Raw genomic sequence first — 18,531 nt, 5'->3', positions numbered from 1 at the left:
GAGCGAAAAATGGGTCTTAAGAGTTCTGAAGCTAAGTAGTTGGCAGGAGAGGTAGATTCAAAACTGTAAAAAAAAAGAAATATCACTAAAATGCCGCTGAGAAAAGGTGTCTGTGAAAGATAAAACGGAGGCGATAGTATCCACCATCTCTCTGAAATTTCAGAGCAACGCCATTTTCTAAATGGGACTGTCAAATCGACATTCTGTGCATTAGAATACTGTAACCAGTGGAAAAGGAGAAAGCATGGACAACAGGGTTTCATTCACTTTATTAGCAGGCCTATGGTACAGGTATAAAAGGACCAATGTGTCAATGTTCACCGCTTAGCCAGAGACAAACAGTCTTGAAAGTTACATAAAATCATAGAAAACTGAGACTATGCATAATTATTCGACTATTTCGATGTATAAACAATCTTCCTAAGACAGCCACTTTTGTGCAACAAATGTATGACCCTCACTGATATATGCTGCACGTGGAATGAATGAATTGCCATGAACAGAACACTGAAACAGGTAATCCCAAAACACCATATACAAAAAACATGGAAGTAAAACATTGTCAGATTAATTTTTAATGTCTGAATGCAGTATATTGCAACATTACTTTCCAATCAGAAAAAAGTAGATACCCTGGTGCATTTATATTTTGAAGTGTTTTCAACAAATACAATAGTTAAGTATGTTTGATCAGTTATAAGGTTTACCCCTACTTTAATTCACTGAGGCAAGCAGGGCGTAGGGATCAGTAATGGTATGCTTCTTTCTAGTATGGTGACTTCAGCTGTGGTGTTTTCATAAATCTCTATTTTTCGATTCACTCACTTCTGTTCTGAATGTTTTATTAATTGTTGAGTCAATGTGCGTCATTGTATCAAAATCGGATGTAGGTATGAGGGTGGACAGACTTCCAACGTTACTGGAAGAATTGGTTTCTTGAATATGAGTATCTGTTGGTAAGTCTGTGATCTTCATCACAAGGTCAATTATTAGATCATGCAAAAGAAGTGGCTGTACATCATCTTGCTTGTTTTCAGATGTGTTTGTGAAAGAGCTGTGCAGCACTTTAGAGGATGTTCTTAACTCAAGATTGTCCACTCTTGTCAATGTTGGCTCAAGGGAAGTCTGGTTAAAAACAACATTCTCACTGTTGATCGATATATTTGTCTGTTGATCTGAGAAGGTCACTTGTGTTTCTGAATAGTTAGTCATGGAATTATCAAATTTCGTTGGTGACATCAAAGGACTTCTTACCTCTGATAGGGCATCCATAGTTGTTCCTGTCGTCTTCTCTGTAGAATTCGTTGTCTGCTCTTTTTGAGTATTTGGGAAAGTGTCCAATGATCTGGTCATCAATATTGGGGTGAATGTGACCCCTGTAGTTGTTGTTACTAATGGTTTTTCAGTTGTTTCTACTGCATTCTTCATGTGTTCCTCAATTTTAAATGGGTTGGTCTCCTTGACAGTAATGGGTAAATGATCTTTCCATAAGAATACTGGTAGCTTTCTGATCTCTGAGAAAGTTCGTAATTGGTTTTTATTTCTTCTGACTTTCAGCCCCCCTCTATTCTTTTGCTGTGTATCATGCTGATTTGGATAGACACCAGTGTTCCAAACAAAAGAACCTTCGTACCCTCCTGTTAACACTGGTCTTTGGACCTCTGCTTGGAATAGTTTATTATTTTTTATTTCAATCGTTTCAATTCCATTTTTAACCGGCTCTTCTTGCTTATGTGGGTCATTGCTTTTGAAGCCTTTGGATAAATGAAAGTTCTCTAATGATATTGATGATCTTCCACCAAACAAAAAATTTAACAGATTTGTTCTTCCTCCATTCATACTTCTCATGTCGTTCTTGTTTAGAGAGGTGCTAACTGCTTTACTAAATCCATGTTTTTTCACTGATATTGGTGGCAGTGTTCTGCTCAATGAAAAAGTATTCAATTGCTTTTGCCTTCTTCTGGCCAGATTTTCCCTTCCATTATTCTTTATCTGTTCCTCTTGTTTATGTTGATGGATGCCTGTGTCTCCATGTGAGAAGTTATAGTTACGTGGAGAAACCAACATGTGTCTTCCACTTGATACAAAAGCCTCTATTCGCTTCGTTGATTCAGCTTGTTTTTTTAGAAATGGCACCGTTTCGTCGGAGATTACGTAATGAGTCACCACTGGTACCGTTGAAATTGTGATTTCTGAGAAAGACGTTGATTGTTTTATTATTGGTGCAAACATTTCAATGGCATTCATCCACTGTACCTGTTCCTCGTCGTTGCTTTGCTCGGTCCTTGTGGCATCTACAATCAAATCATTCCTTTTTAATGAGTTCTTGGGACTGCCATCCTCTGGAAAATTAACCATTTCGAATTCTATTTTCTCCTTGAAACGTTTCATTGGATGTTTTACTTTGCCATCTGAGACAGTAATTCTCGACTCAGTATTAATGACAGAATTCCGTTCTAGGCTGATCTTTCCTTTTACATTGTCACTGTAACCATCACTCAACATAACCTTGAAATTTGGGAACAGTAGCAATGGCACATTCATTTTTGACTTTTCGACTGTACCCTTTGAATACGTTTGAGAGGTTTCACTAGATACTATCAGCTGTCCAAGTGTTTCTGTGGATGGACTCACAGTGCTGAAGTTCGGTTTCACAGATTTTGAACTTCTCAGAATTTCCTTGATTTTTATATTGATCACAGCAACTTCTCCAAAAAATCCAAGTGATGCATGTTTTTTATTCTTTAATAAGCCTTTTAAAAAGTCAGTATCTAAATTTGAATATCCCTGTTTTCTATTTATACTTGTTGGTAACTTTCTGGTTTCATTCCGACGTCCTTTCTTTGGCAATAAAGCCAAATCATTTTGATCTGAAGTTTCTGAAGAAACCAATGTTAGCATCCTTGTTGCATTCTGGCCATGCACAAAGTATAAATATTTGCCAGTAGGCTCTGCATTAAGTAGCTCATCTGCAGGAAGCATCCTTTTTTTCACTGGTTTCCTTGATGAGAAGGTACAATGACTTGTTTGATTTTTGTTTTCTTTCCAAACTATGGTTACTTTGTCATTTTTTTCTTGGAGTCCCTCAGACAAACCTGATTCAAAGCCTGGTATTCCACGAACTAAACTTCTTGTAGATTCTAAAGTTGACACAAAAAGTAATGATAGAATCTTTTTCACATAGTGTATATTTATTGAAGGATATATCATCTGCACATTTGCTTTATTGCAAACTTATTTTATTGCACTATTTATAAGTAATAGATTAAACAATCTCGTGGTATGCATGTTTAAATGTCATGGCGTAACAGACTTCCTAAAGTGCTGTAACCAGCAGCATTAAAGCTCTAGTTCTAATGTAGATTTCCGTTTTATCAACATGTACTTATGCCTTTACATTGCAGATGGCTACAATTTTGATGTCAGATCAGGTACAGAACTAAGGGCCATATTATCAAGGAAGCTGCGGTAGTTCATCGCCGCTTTACCGGCAGGAAACTGCCGATAAAGCGGTGATAATGGGCTTGATAATATGCGATTCGAATTTCAATCGAAGCTCAGGTTAGATGTTCACACATCTAATCTGGGCTTCGATTGAAATTCGAATCGCATATTATCAAGCCCATTATCAACGCTTTATCGGCAGTTTCCTGCTGGTAAAGCGGCGATAAACTACAGCAGCTTCCTTGATAATATGGCCCTAAAACCTTTAATCGTGTATCGCTAGTACTATTTAAAAAACAAATCAGAAAGAAGATTTGTTTGTATATTAAACTATCCTTTTTTAAATGTTTTTCGCACATAGTAGAGCAGATTCAGGAACAAATAATAAAATTACAGTAGCTTCAGGTTTCTATCATTGGATACTTAATCGTCATCAGGCTCGGAATCGCCAAACATAGCCATAAACAATATTAACATAGTCACAGGCAAAAACAGTTTGTACTTAGTGGCACATATTGTTCATTAGAAACAACCTATGCCTTAGCCCATAAGGTAAATGTGCTAAACACTTCACTTCCCCTAGGGGAGACTATTACTCAGATTTCATAGCACAAGCGTAAAGGGATAAACCAAACTTAGCTTCTTAGTTAAGAAGAGGAATGACCGCATGTATTGTATTGTAATTGCATTTAAATAGCGCTTACTACCCCGACGAGGTGTCAAATTGCTTTTTCAACGAGTAGCACGCTACTCCGGAACCCATAAAGGATTAGTGTTGAGTTAGTATAGTGAAATATGAAAGTAATTCATAGTGACTCTATTAAAGATATAAGAACTAGAGAGTTGTAGTTATAGGTAAGTTGGTCTTTTTTTTAAGCATTTGATCTTTCATAGATTCACAGGCTTGGCTCAGAGTAACATGCCAGATTAAACTTTAAGTTCACCATGCAAATATGTGAATAAGAACTGCTTGGCTCACAGAAGAAAACATTACTACATCCTGGTCCGGGCAATAGTGGTTTTGGTGAATGCGCTACTGTTCTCACATTGGGTGGCTCCGTAGATGTCATGTAGAGGCACACCTGCACACATCTGTTGTTGAGAATGCATCCCTTATGGAGTAAGCAGTCGCTTTTCAAGTGAACAGATGATTTGCCTTTCAGCTGAGAAAGGTAATGTTATCAGAGATCTTATTTGCTGTGCCTTGCCACTATATCCACATGAGAGAGAGAGTAGGTCTGAAGATTCTATGTGTCTGATTTTGTCTCTGTCAGGCGGCCCACCGTCTGTTAAGGTGGGGAAGGTCTCCCCTCTGCAACCCTGGCTGGATACTTCCACCATAATAAAGACATTTTGCTCACCTGACAGAGGCCCGTGAAGGCACTAAATGTTTGTTGAGCAACCACCGTATTTCAGGCAGCTGTTAACCCAACTTTTATGTTTTCCAAAAGCTACCAATCTGGGAGTTTGTTTTGGAAAAGCACGAAATAAATGAGTTTACTCCCAAGCTGTGGCCGAATACCCTGTCAGCTTAAACTCTAAATGAGGTGCTATATCGGTCTTGTAACTGTAAAATGTTAAGCACCTGAGGGTATTCGTAAACAAATCACAAAGTACTTTCAGCGTTGTTCTATATGTCTTTGTCTTTGTAATGGAAGAAGTGTGACACAGTGCCAAAACCGGTCTGTGGCACAATGGAAAGTCCGGATTGCAGAGCTTTACTTGAACGGGGGAGGCCAATTGACACTGATGTTTCAGTTCCGCTAGTGATGCTGCCCTAGCTTGTCTCACACATCACCTTAATCCTGCGCAGCTGGAGAGCACCATCAACACCTAGTGAGAGCATTCATAGCTAGCAGAAAGGAATTAAAGAGATGCAGTATCACATTAAACCTAAAGGTGCAGAAGCACTATCACGATTGCAAAAGTCTCCTGCCACTGACAGAAATTTTGTAATGCGTTCTTGTGAAGGGAATGCTCTCAAACACAGCTAGTCTAAAGCAGGAAATTCGTCTTTTCTGCATGGTCACTTCAGATTTGTCACCTGGACTTTTTGTTGACTTTAAAACACTGCGCACTTTGCACCTGCTAACCAGTAATAAACCAGTATTAAAGGGCCTGTGCTCCCCATTTAAATTTGGTTGAATATGCCTGTTCCTAATTGGTATATTTAACTTGCCTATAAGTCCCTATTTTAACCCCTTCTCCCCGCAGCGCTGGGGGGGAGGGGGCGCGCACAGCGCCCGCACGCTCATGACGAGCTGAGCTCCTCATGAGGCACGGCGCTCCTGTGCTCATGATGAGCTCAGCTTGTCACAGGTGTATTACCTGCCGTGGAACGCTCGCACAGCAGGGGAATTATCCCCGCATGCGAGCGTTCCACGGCTCATGACGAGCTGGGCTCGTCATGAGCACCGGAGCACCGTGGCTCATGACGAGCTCAGCTCGTCATGAGCGTGGAAGAGGATAAGGTGTAGAAAGTGTACACAGTCCATGCACGTTAAGTGTCACTAGTGGACTGCAGCACCTATTAGGCCATCCACTACACTGGAAAAGCAAACATGGCTTTATGCCTGCCCTGTGTAGCCTGAGAGCTGCAGAGTAACCTATTAAAGTAACCTTTTTAGACAACTAAAAATCCCTTTTAAATATTAGTAAGTCACCCCTATGTAGATCTAGCAGTCAACAAGGATGGTGAATGGTATTTAAAAGCAGGACATGTAGAAAATGAATGTGCCTACAGTGACAAGGCCCAGAAAGCTATTTTCCCTGTGGAATGCCTAGCTGTCCTATGTGAAAAATCAGAGTTCAGATTAAAATACTAGTAATGCTGAGTCATGAAAGGGAACAGCTACAAAGATAATGAAACGTCTATTTGTCATAGATATAAATAATCCAATCTACGGGTGAAGGCAGATTTGTAAGAAATCAATAAAAAGTAACTTCTAGAAAGTTACTCATCATAGAAAGCACCCCTTTTTGCGTGGTTCCACCACTTTTTGTCATAGTGCAACTTGGCTTGATGTGCCCTGGGTCTGTGCCAATCAGGTTCCCAGGGCCGGTGTTCTTCCCCAAGACTACCTTTGTACCCACAATTGGCACATTTCTGGCCACAGATAAGCCACTAGTAAAAGGTACCATGGGTATCAAGGGCACTGTGACTAAGGAAGGCCTCTAAGGGCTGCAGCACCTATTGTGCCATCCTTAGAGGCCCTGCACCTTAACTCACACACACTGCCACTACAGGCTGTGTGTTTGCTGCAGAGAAAAGTGAAGAGTTGACATGGCACACATTCCTATGTGCCATGCCTGCAATCTACTGCCTAAGGCCTAGGTAAGATACCCTTCTAGCAGGGTGCACTAGCACCAAGGTGAGGGTACAGAGGCATGAGCCCTGCACCCTTAAAGTGTCTAAGTCCATTCTTAGACATTGTAAGTGCAGTAAAGCCATAAAGAGTATATGGTCTGGGAGTTGGTCACTATGAACACATGGCTTTACTAAAAACTGGGAAGTTTGGTAGCAAGCTTCTCAGCACATTAAACCCACACTGATGCCAGTATGGGATTTAATATAAAATACACTCAGAGGGCATCTTAGAGATGCCCCCTGAAAATCGTCCAGCCCTGATGTGGTTCCTGAATGGCAGCGTCATTTGCCACCACCAGACAGGTTAGACTCATTGGGAGCGTGCCTCCGCTCTCTGGGTCAAGAAACAAAGCCCATCCTGGGATGAGGTTTCATGCCTCCTACCCCAGGATGGGCTGGGTCCAGGAAATGGGAAGCTTCAAAGACCTGCCCCTTCTAGACGCTGTCCCTGCCTTTTGCTGCCCCCAGCAACTGGCTCCCACCGGTTCTGACCCCAATTTTGGGCATGAGAATCGTCAGGAAATCCAAGCTAAGAAGAGAGGTGTGCCCACTTTTGCCAACCCCACCCCTCAGGTGGGGGAGGCAAGGTGAAGCACACCTCAGTCCCCTCCATCTTGAAGATGGGGGGACCAGAGCCAATTAGGAAGAGGCTTGAGGGTGGCATAATAGGGGGTGCACCCACCCCAAGTATGGGACCCATAGGTCCCGACCTGCGCACCTCTTTAACACCCCTCAATTTTGTATTTAGGGGCGACTTTGAACCTTGCCTCCTCAGATTCAAGGAAGAAAGAAGAAGGACCAATGAGCCTTGCTGACCTAGGAAGAGAAGAGGACACCAATTGCCTTGGTCCCACTACTACAGGCCTGACCCGTCTATGATCTGGCTACAGCAAGAACCCCGGTGAGTCCAGCAGCCAGTAACACCCAGAGCCCGGAGGACCTTCCCTGCACCCTTCCCACAGACTCTATCTCCCATGAGCACCGGATTTGTTCAACCAAAGACTCACCTCCAGAATCCGGATTGCAGTAAATCCGCAATTCTGCACCACTCTACACCCGATACCCACGGCCCGAGTTTGAGCGGCCCGACACTCCAAGGAGGTCTCCCTGCGATCCTGACCTGGGATGTGGTGATCCTTGACCTCCCTCAAGTCTCAAGCCGACGCCTGCAGCCTCAACCTGAAGGGCCCCCCAACCGCAACGGGAGCTGGTAAAAAAACCTGATGCCAGAAGACACTCTTGCATCCAACGCCCGACGGCCTTAGGTGGTCCAACCGATGGTGTCCAGGCATCCCCAAGATCCCAACTTATATCTTCAGCTGGTGGTTGCCTGCAGGATACCTCCCTGCCTGAGCCTGCACCAAAGGTCTCCATTGGGAAACACAGGGCCCCCGACGCCTGTTTTGCACCCTGCACCTGGCTGCCCCAGTACCGCTGGGGGTACAGTTCCTGTGCTGGTATTTGGCCCCTGCAGTGCTGACCTTAATTCTAGGAGCTTTGCTCCCACACTCGAGTGGCCTGCTCCTCAGCAGTCCCTAAGCGCAGGCCCCCTAAGCCCCATTGACTTTTTCTGCTTCTGCTTTTTTTTGTAAAAGCACCCCATGCCGTGGTTTTACTTTAATAGCAGCTGTGGACCTTTCTTTAGACATTATTATTATTATTATTCATTTTATTTATATAGCGCAACAGCTACCTACAAAGGGTTTCCCGGCGCATTTGGAAGATGAATAATTTTGCTACGGACAAGGACCAGCTTAGATGTTGAACAGCCAGGTTTTTAGGGCTTTCCTAAAGCACATGTAGTTGGTCTCATTTCGGGCTGAAATGGGCATAGAATTCCATAATGTGGGTCCCAGAAAAGAGAAGGATTTGCCGCCCATGCCCATGGCTCACCAAAGAAAGGGGCGTGGCCTCTGTTAACGTGAAAGAGCTTCATGAGGCGCTTGAAAAAAACAACCAAAAAGTGAATTCATAGAAAATAAAAAAACTTGCTGCCACATTGGCGCCGCAAATAAACCAAAGGCACGCCCGCCATTGTGGTGTGCCGTTCTATGAAAAATAAATAATAATACATTTCTAATAATGTAAAATCTTGAGCCATGCTGCAATGTCGTGGGTGGAATGGGGGTTAGCTCATTAAAGAAAGTAATACTCATGGTTTAGATAAAGCAGACTGTGTAACAACAAAAGTAACAAGCATTTGCAATGCAATAGGTCGCGCATTAGGAAAGTTTGAGCTATTGGTATTGTAAATGACAAATGTTTTATTAATGATTAGTTTTTGAAAATAGCGAAATTAATAGCTTTGTCATATACAGTGCCAATAGTTATAACTTTTGCAAATGTGACACCTATAGCATTTGTAATGCAATATGTGTTGTATTTACGTGACTTATATGTAGTGATATTACAAATAACAATGGCTTTTAATTTTTTTTCAATAATTAATACTTACATAAAAGTTATTGTAATTTATATGCAATAGCTTAAAGTTTTGTAAATAACTTTTGTGAAGATTATGTTCAGTGTATTTTATTGTGACGAAAATCCAAGAACAGAAGTGAAATATTAACATCTTTTTGTTACATTTGTAATAAAGCTTGAAACATCGAGAGAACATATTTGAACCAGGTGTCGTTGAATGGTTGCATAGATTGATGCTGTGGTGGCGCTAAGTGATGTTGTGATGGCGAACGAGTGATGCTGTGGCGTTCAGTGATGCTGTGGTAGCGCATAGTGATGTTGTGGTGCCCCTGTGTGATGCTGTGGTGGTGTGAAGTGATGCTGTATGCTATGCTATGTTTTGCTTTGCTATCCTATGTTTTGTTTTGTTATGCTATGCTATGTTTTGCTATCCTATGCTTTGAATTGTTATGCTATACTATGGTGTGTTTTGTTATGCTATGCTATGTTTTGCTATCCTATGCTTTGAATTGTTATGCTATGTTATGTTTTGTTATGCTATGCTATGTTTTGTTGTGTTTTATTATGCTATGCTTTGTTTTGCTATGCTATGTTTTGTTATGCTATGCTTTGCTATGTTTTGTTGCGTTTGGTATGCTATGTTTTGCTATGCTATTATATGTTTTGTTTTGCTATGCTATGTTTTGTTTTGTTATGCTATGCTATGTTTTGTTGTGTTTTGTTATCCTATGCTGTTTTTTTATGCTATGTTTTGTTATGCTATGCTAAGCTTTGTTTTGGTATGCTATGTTGTGTTTTCCTATGCTATGCTTTGTTATGCTATGCTATGTTTTGCTATGCTTTGCAATGCTATGTTTTGTTATGTATGCTATGTTTTGTTATGCTATGTTTTGTTATGCTAGGCTTTGTTTTATGTTATACTATGTTTTGTTATGTTATGCTATGTTTTGTTGTGTTTTATTATGCTATGATTTGTTTTGCTATGCTATGTTTTGTTATGCTATGCTTTGCTATGTTTTGTTGTGTTTGGTATGCTATGTTTTGCTATGCTATCCTTAGTTTTGTTTTGCTATCCTATGCTTTGTTTTGTTATGCTATGCTATGTTTTGTTGTGTTTTGTTATGCTATGCTGTTTTTTTATGCTATGTTTTGTTATGCTATGCTAAGCTTTGTTTTGGTATGCTATGTTGTGTTTTCCTATGCTATGCTTTGTTATGCTATGCTATGTTTTGCTATGCTTTGCAATGCTATGTTTTGTTATGTATGCTATGTTTTGTTATGCTATGTTTTGTTATGCTAGGCTTTGTTTTATGTTATGCTATGTTTTGTTATGTTATGCTATGTTTTGTCCTGCTGTTTTGTTGTCTTTTGTTATGCTATGCTATGTTTTGATATACTACGCTATGTTTTGTTTTGCTATGCTTTGTTATGTTATGCTATGCTATGTTTTGTTGTGTTTTGTTATCCCCTTAAGCGCTGCGCACGTTCAGCGGCCGACGGCACCACTACCTCCGTAGTGCTGCCGTCGGCCGTTGAACGTACGAACTGCACCTGCGCAATGGAACGTCCAGCACTGGAGCTGGACGTTCCATAGCAGCTATGAGGTTAAGCTATGCTATGTTGTGTTTTGCTATGCTATGTTTTGTTATGCTATGTTTTGTTTTGCTATCCTATGCTTTGTTTTGTTATGCTATGCTATGTTTTGCTATCTTATGCTTTTTTGTTATGCTATGCTGTGTTTTGTTATGCTATGCTATGTTTTGTTATGCTATGCTGGTGAGTGTGTGAGGGTGAGTGAGGGTGAGGGTGTGTGACGGTGAGGGGGTGTGAGGGTCAGGGTGTGTGAGGGTGAGGGTGTGTGAGGGGGTGTGAGGCTGAGAGGGTGTGAGGCTGAGAGGGTGTGAGGGTGAGGGGGTGTGAGGGTAAGGGAGGGTGAGGGTGAGGGGGTGTGAGGGTGGGTGAGGGTGTGACGGTGAGTGAGGGTGTGTGAGGGGGTGAGGGTGTGTGAGGGTGAGGGGTGTTTGTTATGCAATGCTGTTTTGTTGTGTTTTGTTATGCTATGCTATGTTTTGCTATGCTTTGCAATGCTGTTTTGTTATGTATGCTGTTTTGTTGTGTTCTGTTACGCTGTGCTATGTTTTGTTGTGTTTTGCTATGTTTTGTTATGCTATGCTTTGTTTTATGCTATGTAATGCTATGTTTTGTTATGCTATGTTTTGTTGTTATGCTATGCTATGTTTTGTTATACTATGCTATGTTTTGTTTTGCTATGCTCTGTTATGTTATGCTATGCTATGATTTGTTGTGTTTTGTTATGCTATGCTTTGTTGTGTGTTGCTATGCTATGTTTTGTTTTGTTATACTATGTTTTGTTTTGCTATCCTATGCTTTGTTTAGTTATGCTATGCTATGTTTTGCTATTCTATGCCTTTTTTGTTATGCTATGCTGTGTTTTGTTATGCTATGCTTTGTTTTGTTATGCTATGCTGGTGAGGATGTGTGAGTGTGTGTGAGGGTGAGGGGGTGTGAGGGTGAGGGGGTGTGTGGGTGTGTGAGGGTGAGGGGGTGTGAGGGTGTGTGAGGGGGTGCGAGGGTGAGGGGGTGTGGGGGCGAGGGTGAGGGGGTGTGAGGGTGAAGGGGTGTGAGGGGGTGTGAGGGTGAGGGTGAGTGAGGGTGTGTGAAGGGGTGAGGGGGTGTGAGGGTGATGGGGGTGAGGGTGTGTGAGGGTGATGGTGTGTGAGGGTGAGTGAGGGTGGGGGTGAGTGAGGGTGTGTGAGGGTGAGTGAGGGTGGGGGTGAGTGAGGTTGTGTGAGGGTGTGTGAGGCTGGTGTGAGGCTGTGAGGGTGAGGGAGGGTGAGGGTGACGGGGTGAGGATGACGGGGTGAGGGTGAGGGGGTGAGGGGGTGTGAGGGTGTGAGAGTGAGTGAGGGTGAGAGGGTTGTGAGGGGGTGAGGGTGAGGGTGTGAGGGTGAGTGAGGGTGTGAGGGTGATGAGGGTGTGTGAGGGTGTGAGAGGGTGTGTGAGGGTGAGGGGATGTGATGGTGAAGATCCGAAGTAAATGGTGGCAGGGCAGACATCATAAGAGAGAGAGAAGAGACTGCGTCGTGACTGCGTTGGTCAGTTTCAGAATCAGGAGGAGCAGAGTCAGCACAGTCTGCGAGGGATCAACGTGTCTGGAGGCAAAGCATAGTGGATGTAACATTGCAGCTAGCAAGTCGAGTGTTTTCAGGCTGAGTGTCCCTAGAGAGATGGCAACACAGCAACAGCATTTGAGGAGCAAGGCTACTGTAAACAAGCACGGTAGGCTTTCACTTTCGTCCAGAAAAAGAAACAAGAAAGGTGCAGAGAAAGCCGAACAAAACACTGGTTCCCCGCGAAATGGATGCAAGAAAAACCAAGCTCTCTGCATTGCTGTGGCGGGGGGGGGGGGGTTGGGGGAGCGGCAGCCTTTGAAGTCTGATGGGGGGGCTTGGGAGCGGATTCCTTTGAAGTCTAATGCCGAGGCTCAGACAAATGGTGGTGTGCGAGCGGCTTCCTTTTAGGTCTGATGCCGAGGCCGATGGTGTTTGATGTGCACGCGCCTGCCTCACACGCCTGCCTCACATGAACTGTACGCGATCCGCAGGCTAGGTAGGCTTTTCGGACTGCTTACTATAATCTCACCTATTCAATCCCTAACGGGATAGAAAAGTCGAGACCTAAAAAGTCCAGTCCTTATGGGAGGTTACAAATGCAGACAAGGCTGTACCAAGGAGGGACTACTTAGCCTATTCACAAATGAAAAGCAACGACTTCGCAAGGTCAGTAACAGGAGCCAATTGAAAAGATGGGCGGAGCTTCTATGCCGTACCTCAATACAGCAAGCCTCGCAGAGCAGCGCATGCGCTGCCCATGCTCGACCTAAATATTGATGTGTTGAACATGAACAACTTCAAGATGCTGGGGGTAATAAGCCTATTAACAAACAGGTCAAAGAGCATTAAAGTGTCCAATGGTCAACAAATAGACTGTACACACCAAAGAAGGACTCATTAAGGGAAAAAAGTAAATAGAAAGTGTTCCACACAGTATAAGGGAGTAATTTGATAGTGATGCATGTCATTATTTCAAGTGCATTCATAAAATGTTGTGAGGTCGTTGTAAAAATAAATTGTTGGTACATTATGCACTTGCATTAACAGATCTTCTGCTGAAGAAGCACGATGCACAAAATGCAGTGAGAATCTTCCAACACGCAGATGGGTCTGATCCCATTATGTTAACAAAATGTTCAAAAAACACAGGGGAAACCGTATTGCTTATGTACACAAAAAAGCGAAGCATGATTAAACATTGGAAAATATGATTTGAATGAATCTGTTTATTGAAACCCGCAGAAAATAACAGAATGCCGAATTCAGCAACTGAGGAATGTGCAAAATAAGTATCCGAAAAAGACTCGGGTCTTGAAGGGCACTCAATGAATGGTGTGGTGTATCAGCACAACATTTGCTCCTGTATCCGAAATCCTCAAATGAAACATTAAAAACAAGTTTTGAATTAACCAAAAGAAAAAGGGAGCGCTGTGAGGGACGGTCTGGTGAATTTCAATTCAGCCATTTTGGGCATATCCGCATAAATATGAATGCCATTTGTGCAAACTCAACCTAGCTATGTAGATCCCTGTATTTTTGCAATCAAAGGAATATGCCAGTGATTGACTGTGAACACTGGGAAATATACAAAACTGTGAATGTGGTATTTATGCATATGTACACTGGACTTTTCACAAACCGTCACACTCCAAACGCTCATGAACAGAAGGAAAGCAAAAAAAATCATTTTAGGTGGTGCAAGACCCAACGCTCTTATACAAGGCAGCCTGCAGAAGTAGCAGTGGCTCAATGGCAGCACTTACTGCATTTCGAGGTGGAAGTAGCACTGTGACAGTCATCATCATGGCGTTGACCGGGTAATGTTCACGCTATAGAAAATCGCATTAAATACTTAAATAAATAAATAAATGCAGACAGACCTGCAGGATACGTGGTCACTAGGGACTAAACATCAGACATAAGACAGGCATAATGGCCTTTTTGGAGGGCTTTGATCTGCTGCTACATAATACTTTTACATCTTAGCCTGTTTTACTTCCTCTTGAAAGTGGAACTGAAGATGGCTTAATGCAGCTTTTAAGACAATAGAAAAGGAGAAGCAGACATTCGACATTTCTAAATACCAAAAGACGATGTCCACCCTATTTTTAAGGATGCTGCTTCTCAACATACCTATTCAACCAGAATCAGCAAGAAGTCCTCAATTTAATCACGAAGCAAACATGAATATTGACTATCATTAAACCTGTATGGAAAAATCAACAGTGTAAAACTTGTGAAAAATTAGAAGTTCTCTTGTTTGCGGACTTGCTACAGACAGCTGTCCAGGAAATAACAATATTTATCATGCTCCACAGAGCATGCCTGCTCAAGATTGGAGGCTTTCATGTCAATCTTACTTGCCTAGCTACTTTTTTTTATACTTTCTTCTCTTCGTGTTTTTGACCCGCCCGCAGGCGCTTTTGGTTTCGCTGCCTGTTGATTTATGATTTGTCCTGCTCTGACCGAAGCATTCCAAACAGAGCCACATTTAAATACCAGTTTGCTGCCTTTCAGTGCCACCTAGTGGGCTACAACAACATCGATCTCGAAAAACATTGAAGACAACTTTAAACGAGAATTGGCAATGCCAATCATTCTAGGTTGTATGTGAAGTTAGGACTGATTGATATTGCCAATGATTGTTCTGTATGAAGTCCATAAAGATTCACTGTGACTCTGAACTAAAAACATTGTTCCCTGTGGCACCATCCATTTCCCGTTGCAATTAATATCACCGAGGTGGCTTATGAAGTGCTACCCCGGGTGTTTCAAATAAGAGGCTATTCAACTTGGAGCATATGGTGATCCAGCGGGTTACCAACCTCGGTTACTCAAACTCATATACTCACTTGGGCCCATAAACACACACGTTCACATAGGCTAGTAAATACCACTGGGGGTCCATTTTTAAAAATGCCTCTTTTATAAGATTAGTTTACCTGATTATCTTAACAAATTTTTTACTGATCAAAAAGTTCTTTCCTCTGGTCAATAGACCTATTAGTTGGAACTAGTTGATGGTGAAATGACACCGAATTATAATTTTTTATTATTCAGAATAACCACAGACTCTGGGAAAGTTTTACATGTTTTATCTAGTTCCACACCGACCCCAGGACCACACTTAGAGGCACCCTCATTTACAGGCCTCCAGGCACCCTCACTCAATTCAGCGATGACATCACGGACTTCGTCAGCCCACACGCCCTCGCCTCCGAGAACTACATTCTTCTAGGAGACCTCAACTACCACCTTGAAAACAAACACGACAGCAACACCACCACCCTTCTGGACAACCTGGCCAATCTCGGACTCAAACAACTTGTCGACACCCCCACTCACTCAGCCGGACACACACTCGACCCTATCTTCACCTCCAGCAAGCACATCTCCTTCGATCACTCTAGAGCTCTCCATTGGACGGATCACAGCTGTGTTTACTTCAGCTACAAAACCACCCTGATTCACAACCGCCCACAACCTATTCATCGAAGAAACTGGAACAAAATCACCACCGACCAACTCCTCACATCACTCAAACAAAACCCTCCCACCCCCCCAATGGACCCAGACCAAGCGGCCACCAACTTCAGGCAATGGATTAACCACAGCGCAGACAAATTAGCACCCCTGAAAAAGCACTAGATGGACTCAACCAGCAAAAAGGCTCCCTGGTTCAATGATGAACTTAAAGAATCCAAGAAGCTATTCCGCACCATGGAGAAAATTTGGAGAAAAAACCCAACCTCAGACAACATGGCCTCCCTCAAGACAGCCACCCGCAAACACCTCCAAATGATCCGATCCGCCAAGAAATCCGCTTTCAAGGAGCGTCTCGACAACAACACTCACAACAGCAAGGAACTCTTCAATATCGTCAAAGAATTCACCAACCCCACCGCAGCATCCAACGACATCACTCCCTCCCAAGACCTCTGCGATGCACTATCCTCCTTCTTCTACAACAAAATTGCCGACATCCACAACAGCTTCGAGAACACTCCCAGGGATCAACCCTCCCCACCACCATCAGATCCTACACCGCCAACTAACAAACCGCCAACTAACAACCTCAGCGCCTGGAACCCAATCACCACTGAAGTCACCATTCGCCTCATGAACTCAATCCACTCGGGCTCGCCTTCTGACCCCTGCCCCCACCACATCTTCAACAAAGCTGACTCCATCATCGCACCCCAACTCCGCGAGATCATCAACTGCTCGTTCAACTCTGCTACCTTCCCAGAAAGCTGGAAACACGCCGAAGTCAGCGCCCTCCTGAAGAAACCCACAGCAGACCCCTCAGAACTGAAAAACTACCGACCCATTTCCCTCCTCCCTTTCCCTGCCAAAGTCATCGAGAAAGCCGTCAACAGCCAGCTCGCCACCTTCCTTGAATCTAACAACTCCCTCGATCCCTCTCAGTCCGGATTTCGAGCCAAAGCCAGCACCGAAACCGCCCTCATTGCAGCGACCACCGACATCCGAACACTACTTGACAACGGAGAAACAGTGGCCCTCATTCTACTCGACCTCTCCGCCGCTTTCGACACAGTCTGCCACAGCACCCTTATACAACGCCTCAGCAACATCGGCATACAAGGAAAAGCCTTGGACTGGATCATCTCATTCCTCGCCGGGAGAACTCAAAGAGTCCGACTTCCCCCATTCTACTCAGAAGCCACCGAAGTCATCTGCGGCGTACCTCAAGGATCCTCACTCAGTCCCACCCTCTTCAACCTCTACACGAGTCCTCTCGCCTCCATCGCGCGTCAACACAACCTCAACATCATCTCTTACGCCGACAACACCCAGCTAATCCTCTCCCTCACCAAAGACCCCAACACCGCCAAAACCAATCTTCACGAAGGCATGAAAGAAGTTGCCGAATGGATGAAACAAAGCCGTCTAAAACTCAACTCAGACAAAACGGAGGTGCTCATCCTAGGATCTTCCCCCTCATCCTGGGACGACTCTTGGTGGCCTTCCGCTCTGGGCACAGCACCCAAACCCACAGACCATGCACGTAACCTCTGCTTCATCCTAGACTCCTCTCTCTCGATGTCCAGACAAGTCAACGCCGTCTCGTCCTCCTGCTTCAACGTACTTCGCATTCTCAAAAAGATCTTCCGCTGGATCCCCCTTGAGACAAGAAAAACTGTTACCCACGCACTGGTCACGAGTCGGCTGGACTATGGTAACACACTTTACGCCGGAATCACAACAAAACTACAGAAAAAACTCCAGCGCATCCAAAACGCGTCAGCGAGACTCATATTAGACATCCCGCGCCAAGATCACATCACCGGTCATCTAAGAGACCTCCACTGGCTTCCCGTCAACAATAGAATTACTTTCCGCCTTCTCACCCACGCTCACAAGGCCCTCTACAATCTTGGACCCGAATGCCTCAACACTCGACTGTCCTTCTACAAACCCACCCGCCTATTAAGATCGTCCAATCAAGCCCTCGCCGCAGTCCCGCGCATCCGGAAATTAACCATGAGTGGCAGATCCTTCTCCTTCCTGGCTGCCAAGACCTGGAACTCACTCCCCACCCACCTCCGCCTTACTCAGAACCACATCTCCTTCAGAAAAGAACTGAAAACCTGGCTATTCGACAAATAATATACCCCTTCCCCTAGCGCCTTGAGACCCTCTGGGTGAGTAGTGCGCTATACAAATGCTCGAACTTGAACTTGAACTATATTCATGTGAGCCAAAACGGATTACAGTACGCATTCCGTTTTCTCCAAAGTAGGAAGAATCAATTATTTCATTAATCAGTCACCTAAATTAGAATGAGATTTCACGACGATGGTACTTAGAAAAGAGAGGATAGAGAGAGCAGTACAATGACATACTACACAGAAATATATATACCTAGAATGGTGTGGACACCAACCCCTTGGCCATTGAACTAGAAGGGTCCCCTGAGATAGATCAGGTGACAAAGACTTTAGGAAAGGTTTCAGGACAGGATTCTGGATAGGATAGGTGACCTCTTCTAGATCCGACGCCTGCGTCTCACCCCTCGCTGAGACTATCTTCCTCCTCGATTCTTCCGCGATCTTCTTCTAATCAATTACCTTCTCGATTCTTCAGCGATCTTCTTCTAATTATTTGGCTTTAAAATTCTAAATCAGTAAATTGATTCTT

At 43.5% G+C, this 18,531-nt stretch overlaps 1 protein-coding gene across 1 annotated transcript in view; it reads right to left on the bottom strand.

Annotated features, from left to right (window-relative positions):
- Nucleotides 1-250: 250 nt before the first annotated feature.
- Nucleotides 251-18,531, bottom strand: part of LOC144797637 (uncharacterized) — a 382,853-nt gene continuing 364,572 nt past the window's right edge. The window contains exon 2 of the mRNA XM_078668331.1: nt 251-3,140. Within this exon, the coding sequence (XP_078524457.1) occupies nt 796-3,140 (2,345 nt within the window). The 3' untranslated portion in view covers nt 251-795. The remainder of the gene's footprint in view (nt 3,141-18,531) is intronic.

Source organism: Lissotriton helveticus, chromosome 12 (assembly GCF_964261635.1).
Source record: "Lissotriton helveticus chromosome 12, aLisHel1.1, whole genome shotgun sequence".
In the NCBI taxonomy this organism is placed as follows: domain Eukaryota; kingdom Metazoa; phylum Chordata; class Amphibia; order Caudata; family Salamandridae; genus Lissotriton; species Lissotriton helveticus.
This window is presented reverse-complemented; position numbering and strand designations above follow the sequence as displayed.